We start from the raw sequence: 14,808 nt of genomic DNA on the forward strand, positions 1-14,808 counted from the left end.
ATCAGTTTACATTCCCACCAACAGTGCAAGAGTGTTCCTTGCTGGTTTCCTCTCCAGCATTTATTGTTTGTAGATTTGTTCATGATGGCCATTCTGATCGGTGTGAGGTGATACTTCACTGTAGTATTGATTTGCATTTCTCTAATGATTAGTGATGTTGAGCATCCTTTCATGTGTTTGTTGGCAATCTGTATATCTTCTTTGGAGAAATGAGTATTTAGGTCTTCGGCCCATTTTTGGATTGGGTTTTTTTGTTTTTTTGATATTGAGCTGCATGAGCTGTCTGTATATTTTGGAGATTAATCCTTTGTCAGTTGCTTCATTTGCAAATATATTCTCCCATTCTGAGGGTTGTCTTTTCATCTTATTTATGGTTTCCTTTGTTGTGCAAAAGCTTTTACATTTCATTAGGTCCCATTTGTTTATTTTTGTTTTTCTTTCCATTTCTCTAGGAAGTGGGGCAAAATGGATCTTGCTATGATTTACGTCATAGAGTGTTCTGTCTATGTTTTCCTCAAAGAGTTTTATAGTGTCTGGCCTTACATTTAGGTCTTTAATCCATTTTGATTTTATTTTTGTGCATGGTGTTAGGGAGTGTTCTAATTTCATTCTTTTACATGTAGCTCTCCGGTTTTCCCAGCACCACTTATTGAAGAGGCTGTCTTTTCTCCATTGTATATTCTTACCTCCTTTATCAAACATAAGGTGACCATATGTGTGTGGGTTTATCTCTGGGCTTTCTATCCTATTCCATTGATCTATATTTCTGTTTTTATGCCAGTACCATACTGTCTTGATTACTGTAACTTTGTAGTATAGTCTGAATTCAGGGAGCCTGATTCCTCCAGCTCCGTTTTTCTTTCTCAAGATTGCTTTGGCTATTTGGGCTCTTTTTTGTTTCCATACAAATTGTGAAAATTTTTGTTCTAGTTCTATGAAAAATGCCATTGGTAGTTTGAAAAGGATTGCACTGAATCTGTAGATTGCTTTAGGTAGTATAGTCATTTTCACAATGTTGATTCTTCCAATCCAAGAACATGGTATATCTCTCCATCTGTTTGTATCGTCTTTAATTTCTTTCATCAGTGTCTTATAGTTTTCTGCATACAGGTCTTTTGTCTCCTTAGGTAGGTTTATTCCTAGGTATTTTATTCTTTTTGTTGCAAAGGTAAATGGGAGTGTTTCCTTAATTTCTCTTTCAGATTTTTCATCATTAGTGTATAGGAATGCAAGAGATTTCTGTGCATTAATTCTGTATCCTGCTACTTTACCAATTCATTGATTAGCTCTAGTAGTTTTCTGGTAGAGTCTTTAGGACTCTGTATGTATAGTATCATGTCATCTGCAAACAGTAACAGCTTTACTTCTTCTTTTCCAATTTGAATTCCTTTTATTTCTTTTCTTCTCTGATTTCTGTGGCTAAAACTTCCAAAACTATGTTGAATAATAGTGGTGAGAGTGGGCAACCTTGTCTTGTTCCTGATCTTAGTGGAAACGGTTTCAGTTTTTCACCATTGAGAACAATGTTGGCTGTGGGTTTGTCATATATGACTTCATTATGTTGAGGTAAGTTCCCTCTATGACTACTTTCTGGAGGATTTTTATCCTAAATGGGTGTTGAATTTTGTCGAAATCTTTTCTGCATCTTTTGAGATATCATATGGTTTTTATCCTTCAATTTTTTAATATGGTGTTTCACATTGATTGATTTGCATATATTGAAGAATCCTTGCATCCCTGCATAAACCCTACTTGATCATGGTATATGATCCTTTTAATGTACTTTTGGATTCTGTTTGCTAGTATTTTGTTGAGGATTTTTACATCTATGTTCATCAGTGATATTGGCCTATAGTTTTCTTTCTTTGTGACATCTTTGTCTGTTTTTGGTATCAGGGTGATGGTGGCCTCATAGAATGAGTTTGAGAGTGTTCCTCCCTCTTCTATATTTTGGAAGAGTTTGAGAAAGATAGGTGTTAGCTCTTCTCTAAATGTTTGATAGAATTCGCCTGTGAAGCCATCTGGTCCTTGGCTTTTGTTTGTTGGAAGATATTTAATCACAGTTTCAATTTCAGTGCTTGTGATTGGTCTGTTTATATTTTCTATTCCTTCCTGGTTCAGTCTCAGAAGGTTGTGTTTTTCTAAGAATTTGTCCATTTCTTCCAGGTTGTCCATTTTATTGGCATATAGTTGCTTGTAGTAATCTCTCATGATCGTTTGTATTTCTGCAGTGTCAGTTGTTACTTCTCCGTTTTCATTTCTAATTCTGTTAATTTGAGTCTTCTCCCTTTTTTTCTTGATAAGTCAGGCTAGTGGTTTATCAATTTTGTTTATCTTCTCAAATAACCAGCTTTTAGTTTTATTGATCTTTGCTCTCGTTTTCTTCATGTCTTTTTCATTTACTTCTGATCTGATCTTTATGGTTTCTTTCCTTCTGCTAACTTTGGGTTGTTTTTTGTTGTTGTTGTTCTTTCTATAATTGCTTTTGGTGTAAGGTTAGGTTGTTTCTTTGAGATTTTTCTCTTTTCTTGAGGTAGATTTTTATTGCTATAAACTTCCCTGTTAGAACTGCTTTTGCTGCATCCCATAGCTTTTGGGTCACTGTGTTTTCATTGTCATCTGTTTCTAGGTATTTTTTGGTTTCCTCTTTGATATCTTCAGTGATCTCTTGGTTATTTAGCAGCATATTGTTTAGCCTCCATGTGTTTGTATTTTTTACGGTTTCTTTCCTGTAATAGATATCTAGTTTCATAACGTTGTGGTGGGAAAAGATACTTGATACAATTTCAAGTTTCTTAAATGTACCAAGGTTTCATTTGTGACCCAAGATATGATCTATCCTGGAGGATGTTCCATGAGCACTTGAGAAGAAAGTGTATTCTGTTGTTTTTGGATGGAATGTCCTATAAAATAAATTAAGTCCACCTTGTCTAATGTATCATTTAAAGCTTATGTTTCCTTATTTAGTTTCATTTTGGATGATCTGTCCATTGGTGAAAGTGGGGTGTTAATGTCCCCTACTATGATTGTGTTACTGTCGATTTCACCTTTTATGGCTGTTAGCATTTGCCTTATGCATTGAGGTGCTCCTATGTTGGGTGCATAAATATTTACAATTGTTATATCTTCTTCTTGGATTGATCCCTTGATCATTATGTAGTGTCCTTCTTTGTCTCTTGTAATAGTCTTTATTTTAAAGTCTATTTCGTCTGATATGAGAATTGATACTCCAGCTTCCTTTTGATTTCCATTTGCATGGACTATCTTTTTCCATCCCCTCATTTTCAGTCTATATGTGTCCCTAGGTCTAAAGTGGGTCTCTTGTACACAGCATATGCACAGGTCTTGTTTTTGTATCCATTCAGCCAGTCTGTGTCTTTTGGTTGGATCATTTAACCCATTTACATTTAAAGTAATTATCAATATATATGTTTCTATTAACATTTTCTTAATTGTTTTGGGTTTGTTTTTGTAGGTCTTTTCCTTCTCTTGTGTTTCCTGCCTAGAGAAGTTCCTTTAGCATTTGTTGTAAAGCTGGTTTGGTGGTTCTGAATTCTCTTAACTTTTGCTTCTCTGTAAAGGTTTTAATTTCCCATTGAATCTGAATGAGATCCTTGCTGGGTAGAGTAATCTTGGTTGTCGGTTTTTCCCTTTCATCACTTTAAATATGTCCTGCCACTCCCTTTGGGCTTGTAGAGTTTCTGCTGAAAGATCAGATGTTAACCATATGGGGATTCCCTTGTATGTTATTTGTTGCTTTTCCCTTGCTGCTATTAATTTTTTTTTTGTATTTAATTTTTGATAGTTTGATTAATATGTGTCTTGATGTGTTTTGCCTTGGATTTATCCTGTATGGGACTCTCTGTGCTGGTGGACTTGATTGACTATTTCCTTTCCCATATTAGGGAGGTTTTCAAGTATAATCTCTTCAAATATTTTCTCAGTGCCTTTTTCTCTCTCTTCTTCTTTTGGGACCCCTATAATTCGAATGTTGGTGCATTTAATGTCGTCCCAGAAGTCTCTGAGACTGTCTTCAATTCTCTTCATTCTTTTTTCTTTATCCTGCTCTGCAGTAGTTATTTCCACTATTTTATCTTCCAGGTCACTTATCCGTTCTTCTGCCTCAGTCTTTCTGCTATTGATTCCTTCTAGAGAATTTTAAATTTCATTTATTGTGTTGTTCATCATTGTTTGTTTGCTCTTTAGTTCTTCTAGGTCCTTCTTAAATGTTTCTTGTATATTCTATTTCCAAGATTTTGGATCATCTTTACTATCATATTCTGAATTGTTTTTCAGGTTGGCTGCCTATTTCCTCTTCGTTTGTTTGGTATGGTGGGTTTTTATCTTGCTCCTTCATCTGCTCTGTATTTCTCTGTCTTCTCATTTCACTTAACTTACTGTGTTTGGGGTCTCCTTTTCACAGGCTAGAGGTTCATAGTTCCCGTTGTTTTTGGTGTCTGCCCCCAGTGGGTAAGGTTGGTTCAGTGGGTTGTGTAGGCTTCCTGGTGGAGGGGACTGGTGCCTGTGTTCTGGTGGATGAGGCTTGATCTTGTCTTTCAGGTGGGCAGGGCTACGTCTGGTGGTGTGTTTGGGGATGTCTGTGAACCTATTATGATTTTAGGCAGCCTCTCTGCTAATGGGTGGGGTTGTGTTCCTGTCTTGCTAGTTGTTTGGCATGGGGCGTCCAGCACTGGGGCTTGCTGGCTGTTGGGTGGAGCTGGGTCTTAGCATTGAGATGGTGATCTCTGGGAGAGCTTTTGCTGATTGATATTACGTGGGGCCAGGAGGTCTCTGGTGGACCAGTGTCCTGAACTGAGTCCTCCCACCTCAGAGCCTCAGGCCTGACACCAGGCTGGAGCACCAAGACCCTCTCAGACACACGGAATTATCAAGATAGTGGTCCTTGGCAAGTGAAACCACAAGATAGGAGGCTCGTACTACGCCTGGTCCTGCTGAGCAATTTTCAGACTTCAGCTCATTTAGGCAACAGGGCGACTCTTGGGTGACGTGAGGCAGGACAGGTCCATGGGGCGTGTGGTGCTCAGCCGGTGCACGGCCTGAGGGGCCCAGTCGAAGCCCTCAGGGAAGGCCAACAGTGACCAGGACTCCCGCCTCCTGCAGCTGCGGCCTCTTTGGGATCTCCCTCCTGGTGTCAAGTATCTCTCACTCCTGCTTTGGCAGCTGTGCCTTTACCCTGAGCTTTTTCATGAGGCTAGCGCTCCCTGAGGCGATGCATGAAAAGTGGTGGCCGCATTCCTAAACTCTTTAATATAGGAAATTCAAAAGAAAAGTCTTTTATTTTTAAGCTTCTATATTTCAGTACTGCACAGCTGACAGGAAAGATGCCAAACATTTTCAGTGTGTCAAGTGTAAAACCCAGAATTTAGATTTTTACCTTCTCATTGAAAGGACCAAAGATAGGTGTGGGCCCAAGCCATAAAGTCCTTAAATCCAGAGTACACACCTGTAAGCCATGCTCACCAACCATCTAGTTTCTCTTGGCCCTTTCTCTTTTACCTTTCTCAATTTTTCCTCTTTAGAATTGCAGCAATCAGATTGCTAAATATTTTTTCCTATGCTGAGAGAAATTAGTCTCTATGGAATAGCTGCACCGTGCTGCAGAAGTAGGCCTAGGAACAAGGATATTGTCTCCATCACCAACTAGGCATTATGTGAAGGGTTACAGTCCTCTTGTCCTTATAAATTCACTCAGCTTCCTGAGTAGTAAAGGGTGCACATTGACTAAGGTGGATTATCTTAATCTCTGTTGTTTGTTATGCATTTTTTTCTCTTTCATAAAAAGGAATACCTCTGATCTTTGAAAGAGAAGAAGCTATTAAGGAGCAGTATACCATGAGAAGATTCAGGTGCGTTAGACAAATTACATATATAATTTGATGTTAGCAATTCATGTAAGACAGTTGATTCCATACTGTTTTATGTGACTCAGAAAACTTAATCCTTTCTGATAAAATAAAAACAGATCTGTATTTGCAAGAGATATTTGAGTGGAAATGTTGAGGAAAAGTTTTTATTACTACCCAAAGAGTCCTTAATTTCTGGTAATAGAATGATCAAGTATATTATAAGGCCATTAGTACTGAATATATTAGTAATGCAAAGACTTTCAGACATTACAGGAATGATTCAAGAAAGATTTACCGAAAATACCTTTATTGCAGAAAATGTTCATCTTTTAAAATAAAAGCATTTCCCCTGAATGACTTCACTCTACTGACAACTCTAATTGTGCAGCAGTCATTTGTATGTTTATTTCTAGGGGACCTTCTTGTACTCACGAGCTTCTGAGATTGCCTACCAGCAGTAGATGCAGACCACTTAGAGTCCTGCATGGAGAACCCTCTCAGCCAAGGTGGTTACCTGATCGAGAAGAGCCACAGGTTCAGGCCCTTCAGCATCTCCAGGGAGCAGCCAGGGTGTTCATGCCACTACAGGCTCATGACAGTGCACCTAGGCCTCTACAAGGGCAAGCCCAGGCACCTCAGCGACTACAGGGGGCAGCTCGGGTGTTCATGCCACTACAGGCTCAGGTTAAGGCTAAGGCATCTAGGCCACTACAGATGCAGATGAAGGCACCTCCACGACTACGGAGGACAGCCTGGATGCTTATGCCACTACAGACTCAGGTTAAGGCCCCTAGGCCTCTACAGGTAGAGGCCCAGGTACCCAAAGAGCAGCAGGATCAGGCCCAGCCCCAGGCCTCAGGAGAGCCACAGGATCTGGACCAGGTACCAGAGGAATTTCAAGGGCAAGATCAGGTACCTGAACAACAGCAAAGGCAGGGCCAGGTCCCTGAACAACAGCAGAGACAGAACCAGGTACCTGAACAGCAGCTGGAGCAGAACAGGGCACCCGAGCAGCCAGAGGTACAGGAACAGGCTGCTGAGCCTACACAGGCAGAGACAGAGGCAGAGAAACCTGAGTCATTACGAGTACATGCCCAGGTATTCCTGCCCCTACTGTCACAAAACCACCACGTGCTGTTGCCACTACATTTGGATACTCAGGTGCTCATTCCAGTAGAGGGGCAAAATGAAAGGTCACCTCAAGCACAGGCCTGGGCACTAGAGCCCACGCAGGCAGTTGGCTCTGTTCAAGCACTGATAGAGGGACTATCAAGAGACTTACTTCGAGCACCAAATTCACATAACTCAAAGCCGCTTGGTCTACTGCAAACCCTGATGGAAAACCTGTCATCAGACGTATTTTACTCTCAACCAGAACAAGCACGGAAGAAAAAATCAAAAGTTTCTAGTCTAAGGCAGGCATTGGCAAAAAGACTATCACCAAAGAGGTTCCGGGCAAAGTTGTCACGCAGACCTGAAGAGTATGAGCTATCAGATTTAGAAGCCCATAGGCAAAGGCGCCAACGCAGATGGGAGGATATCTTTAATCAGCATGAGGAAGAATTGAGACAAGTTGCAAATGTAAGAGTTTCTGATATTTTTCCTAAGTCAAATATGCAGAGAAAATATGCTAGTTCATACTCAACTGTTCCCTCTGTAAAAACCAAATGAAATAAATATTCCTTGTGTCCCAGAGAAGATTAACTAAATAATTTGTGCTTCAAATAAATTATCCTGAAATTTCCAGATAATTGTGACTAAATTTGAGAAGGAAAAATTTGCTTGAATGACCCAGGTAATTGCTTAATATCTCTGTAGAGATATAGCTTTAATTATTAGTTAAATTTCTACCTATTATTCCCTTAACCAATAAAGGGACATCATATGCACATTTAAAGTTACTATACTGGATCTTTAAAAATTACTTTCATAGGTCAAAATTTCAAATATAATTCATTAAAAATAAACACAAAAACAAATTTGGTTTTGTTCCTCCAACCTCTAAGTTTATTTTGCTCTTCCTTCCCATAGAATGCTGAATGTATTATTTAAGAGAATTGCACTAGCTTTTGTACATCAGGATGTTAAAGGTCAAACTGAGAAGGAAAAGCATTTTCTAAAACATTTTGTACATGGTTACCATAAGTATGACTTGTCTCACTTATGTTTCACTCATTTTACAAAATTGATGAAGTACCTGCATAGAACATGACACAAGTTACAAATTCATCTCTGCACTCTTCTGAAATGTGGGGTGCAATATGTTAATCTCTTTATCTTATTTTGGTTTAGTCAACAAAACTTCATTCTTTCAAAATTCTCTAATATAAATGGATATAATTGGGCTGGAGTTGATGGATACAATCTGGCAAATCTGATCTGATCCTGAAGGGTTTGTGGGCTTCGTAAGCAAATTATAGAGGTCAAAAAGACCAGGAGAGCAGTTGTTTCCTAATACTTCATAGCATCAATTTACATAAAAGGAATCATTGTGAGGATCCTATATTAAACCCTGGTATCAATATCCATTTACCTAATAATAATTAATGTAGTTATTACAAATGAACCTTGTCTGAACGTCTGAATAAGGGAGACTTTTGGTTTTTGTCCATTGAGTTAATTGAGCAAATACTATTTCCCTGACATGTTTAACATGAGAAAAGGTAAAAGCAACAAGAAAAGAAAGGCCCAAAGGGGGAAATGAATGTCTAGTCCCCCAAAAAACAGGAAGATAAGAAGCAAAAGAAACCAAATAGAGAAAGGGTGGCATGAGTCTAGAATGCTGATATTTGCCTGACATTAAGGCATCTAAAATGCTAATGACTATTCCAAAATGAGCCTTAGTAACAATTGGATCTAATGGGCTTTGCATTTTTTAAAAAGACTTTTATGCATTTCTGCAAGACTCATAGTATTAGTAGCATGACCCATACTTATTGGCATTCAGTGTTTTAAATATTTATGTGAGAAGCCATTCTAAAATGGAAGAAAAGGTTACTAAATAATAGTTACTAATCCCATGACCCTAGGATCTTGTATAGACATTCCTGCCTTTATGTGTAACTCTTAAAGAAAACATAAAGAAAAAGAAAATTATTGATGTTCTAGTCAAAGTCATAGGTCTTTTGAAATACCTGAAAATTTATTAGAGTTTAATGACATATGTGAGTGCTTCAACTCACTAGAAGGAAAGAAAACACATTCCCATTATTCTCTTTGAGTTGGAGAAATATCAGTTGGCTTAAATGGGAAAACAGAAACTTTCCTAAACTGCTAGGAGTCAATCAAGAAGAAATATTTGCACTGCTGTGTTGCAGATCTTCCACTGCACAGGAGGGCCAAACTTTGTAGTTATAACCGCTTATTAAATGTGACAGTTTGGGGCTATGAGTTAAGCTTTAGACCAGAGACTTTTAACCTGGGTCTAATAGGTGAGTTGCAGGTGGCCAGTGATCCCCCTGAAAATACTTGCAGAGACATGTGTCTGTCTGTATACAGTTTTCTACAGAGAATCTGTAGCATTACTCAGATTCTGAAAGGGATCCAGGACCAAAAACTATTAGAAACTACAGGCTTAAATCAATTTGAATATTTGAAAATTATTTTTTTAATTGAACATTAAGATGATGGGAATTGCTCGTATTATTTACAGTTTAACAACAAGTAAAATACTTATTTTCCTTTTTGTTTCAAGGAAAAGGAAGATGAATCATCAGATAATGATGAAGTATTTCATTCGATTCAGGCTGAAGTCCAAATAGAACCATTGCAGCCATACATTCCAAATCCTAAAGAAAATGAGGTAAGTTTCTCTATATGAGTTGCTGTGACACTAATAAGTGCCTGGAACAGTGGTTCTTAAACATTTTGGTCTCAGGATGTCTTTATACTCTTAAACATTGAAGACCCCAAAAAGCTTTTGCTTAGTTGGATTGTGTCATTCAATGTATGATGTATTAGAAATTAAACCCCCAAAATTTAAAATATTTATTACTTCATTTAAAAAGTAAGAAAACTATTAGATGTTAATATAAGAAACAAATTTTAATGAAAATAGCCATTTTCCATCTTGCTTAATGGAAAACAGCTGGATTCTCATATCTGCTTCTGCATTCAATCTGTTGCCATATGTTGTTTAGGTTGAAGTATATGAGTAAAAGCTGACATCTCACATACAGGTGGTTGGAAAAAGAGAATTTCCATAGATTTTTCAGATAATTGTCGATATTCTTTGAAATATACCACAACTAGAGAAGTGGAGTCCAAAACCATATCAGTGAAATTTTGAATATTCAGTAATATTAAAATCCACAAGTCTGTTGTGTGCTGTGAATAGATGTTTTGCTCATACACAATTTTGTATCTTTGTGCATTGGTCAGTCGGAAAATATTGGTTCACTGTGTATGTAGATCTTTCCAAATATTTACATGTTTTATTTTACAACACCAAAAAATGACATTTGTTAATATCATCAATTTCATCATAAAAATTATTGAGTGTTGATAAGCTGTCAAATGCACAGTGATAGATGAGTTTAAAATTCTAACATTCAATTGAAAGCTCAATTTTATCATTGCTAACAACTAACATCAGTTGCTTTTTCCTTGAATTGATAGGCTTACTTTGCTGATTTTAAATAAAATGCCTGCCAGATACCCAAGTTGAATAACTACAGTTTGTCTCATCAGTCATTCTTTTAAGTAAAAATATTGCCCATGAAAAATTCAGTAGTTCAGCTTGTAACACAATCACACATACTTTTTCCCTTGATCATTTCTGTTCTGAGATGTAGTTTATGACAGGGTCTGGGTCATTTAATCTGTCACTTATTTTCTTAGATTTATGGGAATAATCAAGTCAGTCCTGGTGTCCAGGTTGACTTTTGTTTTCACGAGTTTATTAATAGATATTTAGCACATGGTATTGGTGAAGACCGAGTAGCAGTTTCAATTCCTGTGTGGATAAGGTAGTGTTATTATAGACAGCATTCCTTACAGCTAGCTATCTAAAAAATTTTTGGTCACTAAGGACAGATAGGTGGATGGGTGAAGAACTCAGAAATTCTTGCCTTACTCATAGTGAGTCATGAGTCTCATTCCTGTTCTTAATTAGGACAAGGGCCCAAGATCACTATATTTCCTCTTTCAAGATGCTTCACAGTAGTCCATTATGATGTATGTCATGGACAATCATCCTTCTTATTTTTATTTTTTTAAATTTTATTTTATTTATTTATTTTTTATGCAGCAGGTTCTTACTAGTTATCTATTTTATACATATTAGTGTATATATGTCAATCCCAATTTCCGAATTCATCCCACCACCACCCCACCCCCCTTGCTTTTTCCACTTGGTGTCCATATGTTTGTTCTCTACATCTCTGTCTCTATTTCTACCTTGCAATCCGGTGCATCTGTACCATTTTAATAGATTACACATAAATGCATTAATATACGATATTTGTTTTTCTCTTTCTGACTTACTTCACTCTGTATGACAGTCTCTAGGTCCATCCACGTCTGTACAAATGATGCAGTTTCGTTCCTTTTTATGACTGAGTAGTATTCCATTGTATATATGTACCACATCTTCTTTAACCATTTGTCTGTCGATGGGCATTTAGGTTGCTTCCATGACCTGGCTATTGTAAATAGTGCTGCAATGAACATTGGGGTTCATGTGACTTATTTTTTATGTATTCTTATGTGTTTAATTCCATATCTGTACATATACACACACAGAATGGCATGACAGATTTTTTAAAACATCCTTTACATGCAGCTGTACATATTTTTTTTAACATCTTTATTGGAGTATAATTGCTTCACAATGGTGTGTTAGTTTCTGCTGTATAACAAAGTGAATCAGCTATACATAAATATATATCCACATATCCCCTCCCTCTTGCGTCTCCCTCCCACCCTCCCTATCCCACCCCTCTAGGTGGACACAAAACACCAAGCTGATCTCCATGTGCTATGCGGCTGCTTCCCACTAGCTATCTATTTTACATTTGGTAGTGTATATATGTCCATGCCACTCACTCACATCTTCCCAGCTTACCATTCCCTCTCCCCGTGTCCTCAAGTCCATTCTCTACATCTGCCTCTTACTCCTGTCCTGCCCCTAGGTTCTTCAAAACCAGTTTTTTTTTTAGATTCCATATATATGTGTTAGCATACGGTATTTATTTTTCTCTTTCTGACTTACTTCACTCTGTATGACAGTCTCTAGGTCCATCCACCTCACTACGTATAACTCAATTTCATTTCTTTTAATAGCTGTGTAATAATCCATTGTATACATATGCCACATCTTCTTTATCTATTCATCTGTCGATGGACACTTAGGTTGCTTCCATGTCCTGGCTATTGTAAATAGAGCTGCAATGAACATTGTGGTCCATGACTCTTTTTGAATTATGGTTTTCTCAGGGTATATGCCCAGTAGTGGGATGGCTGGGTCGTATGCTAGTTCTATTTTTAGTTTTTTAAGGAACATCCATACTGTTCTCCATAGTGGCTGTATCAATTTACATTCCCACCAACAGTGCAAGAGGGTTCCCTTTTCTCCACACCCTCTCCAGCATTTATTGTTTGTAGATTTTTTGATGATGGCCATTCTGACCGGTGTGAGGTGATACTTCATTGTAGTTTTGATTTGCATTTCTCTAATGATTAGTGACGCTGAGCATCCTTTCATGTGTTTGTTGGCAATCTGTATATCTTCTTTGGATAAATGTCTATTTAGGTCTTCTGCCCATTTTTGGATTGGGTTTTTTCTTTTTTTGATATTGAACTGCATGAGCTGTCTGTATATTTTGGAGATTAATCCTTTGTCAGGTGCTTCATTTGCAAATATATTCTCCCATTCTGAGGGGCGTCTTTTTGTCTTGTTTATGGTTTCCTTTGTTGTGCAAAAGCTTTTAAGTTTCATTAGGTCCCATTTGTTTATTTTAGTTTTTATTTCCATTTCTCTAGGCGAGGGGTCAAAAAAGGATCTTGCTGTGATTTATGTCATGCAGTGTTCTGCCTATGTTTTCCTCTAAGAGTTTTATAGTGTCTGGCCTTACATTTAGATCTTTAATCCATTTTGAGTTTATTTTTGTGTATAGTGTTAGGGAGTGTTCCAATTTCATTCTTTTACATGTAGCTGTCCAGTTTTCCCAGCACCACTTACAGAAGAGGCTGTCTTTTCCCCATTGTATATTCTTTCCTCCTTTATCAAAGATAAGGTGATATGTGCATGGGTTTATCTCTGGGCTTTCTATCCTGTTCCATTGATCTATATTTCTGTTTTTGTGCCAGTATCATACTGTCTTTATGACTGTAGCTTTGTAGTATATTCTGAAGTCAGGGAGCCTAATTCCTCCAGCTCCGTTTTTCTTTCTCAAGATTGCCTTGGCTATTTGGGGTCTTTTGTGTTTCCATACAAATTGTCAACTTTTTTGTTCTAGTTCTGTGAAAAATGCTATTGGTAGTTTGATAGGGATTGCATTGAATCTGTAGATTGCTTTGGGTAGTAGAGTCATTTTCACAATGTTGAATCTTCCCAATCAAGAACATGGTATATCTCTCCATCTGTTTGTGTCATCTTTAATTTCTTTCATCAGTGTCTTATAGTTTTCTGCATACAGGTCTTTTGTCTCCTTAAGTAGCTTTATTCCTAGGTATTTTATTCTTTTTGTTGCAAAGGTAAATGGGAGTGTTTCCTTAATTTCTCTTTCAGATTTTTCATCATTAGTGTATAGGAATGCAAGAGATTTCTGTGCATTAATTTTATATCCTGCTACTTCACCAAATTCACTGATTAGCTCCAGTAGTTTTCTGGTAGCATCTTTGGGATTCTCTATGTATAGTATCATGTCATCTGCAAACAGTAACAACTTTACTTCTTCTTTTCCAATTTGAATTCCTTTTATTTCTTTTCTTCTCTGATTTCTGTGGCTAAAACTTCCAAAACTATGTTGAATAATAATGGTGAGAGTGGGCAACCTTGTCTTGTTCCTGATCTTAGTGGAAATGGTTTCAGTTTTTCACCTTTGAGAATGATGTTGGCTGTGGGTTTGTCATATATGGCCTTTATTATGTTGAGGTAGGTTCCCTCTATGCCTACTTTCTGGAGAGTTTTTATCATAAATGGGTGTTGAATTTTTTTGAAAGCTTTTTCTGCATCTACTGACATGATCATATGATTTTTCTCCTTCAATTTGTTAATATGGTTTATCACATTGATTGATTTGCATATATTGAAGAATCCTTGCATTCCTGGGATAAACCCCACTTGATCATGGTGTATGATCCTTTTAATGTGCTGTTGGATTCTGTTTGCTAGTATTTTGTTAGCGATTTTTGCATCTATGTTCATCAGTGATATTGGTCTATATTTATCTTTTTTGTGACATCTTTGTGTGGTTTTGGTATCAGGGTGGTGGTGGCCTCGTAGTATGAGTTTGAGAGTGTTCCTCACTCTGCTATATTTTGGAAGAGTTTGAGAAGGATAGGTGTTAGCTCTTCTCTAAATGTTTGATAGAATTCGCCTGTGAAACCATCTGGTCCAGGGCTTTTGTTTGTTGGAAGATTTTTAATCACAGTTTCAATTTCAGTGCTTGTGGTTGGTCTGTTTATATTTTCTATTTCTTCCTGGTTCAGGCTCAGGAGGTTGTGCTTTTCTAAGAATTTGTCCATTTCTTCCAGGTTGTCCATTTTATTGGCATACAGTTGCTTATAGTAATCTCTCATGATCCTTTGTATTTCTGCAGTGTCAGTTGTTACTTCTCCTTCTTCTTTGCTAATTCTATTGATTTGAGCCTTCTCCCATTTTTCTTTATGAGTATGGCTAGTGATTTATCAATTTTGTTTATCTTCTCAAAGAACCAGCTTTTCCTTTTACTGATCTCAGCTACTGTTTCCTTCATTTCTTTTTCATTTATTTCTGATC

The 14,808-nt window shown here is 37.3% G+C and overlaps 1 protein-coding gene across 2 annotated transcripts in view; it reads left to right on the forward strand.

The window, feature by feature from the left end:
- The window catches only part of NRK (Nik related kinase), a 143,441-nt gene that overhangs the window by 89,161 nt on the left and 39,472 nt on the right, over positions 1-14,808 (forward strand). For both annotated transcript variants that reach the window (XM_057537526.1, XM_057537527.1), the window contains exons 12-14: positions 5,804-5,867; positions 6,281-7,448; positions 9,562-9,669. In XM_057537526.1, the coding sequence (XP_057393509.1) occupies positions 5,804-5,867; positions 6,281-7,448; positions 9,562-9,669 (1,340 nt within the window). The remainder of the gene's footprint in view (positions 1-5,803; positions 5,868-6,280; positions 7,449-9,561; positions 9,670-14,808) is intronic.

This window comes from Balaenoptera acutorostrata, chromosome X (assembly GCF_949987535.1).
Source record: "Balaenoptera acutorostrata chromosome X, mBalAcu1.1, whole genome shotgun sequence".
In the NCBI taxonomy this organism is placed as follows: domain Eukaryota; kingdom Metazoa; phylum Chordata; class Mammalia; order Artiodactyla; family Balaenopteridae; genus Balaenoptera; species Balaenoptera acutorostrata.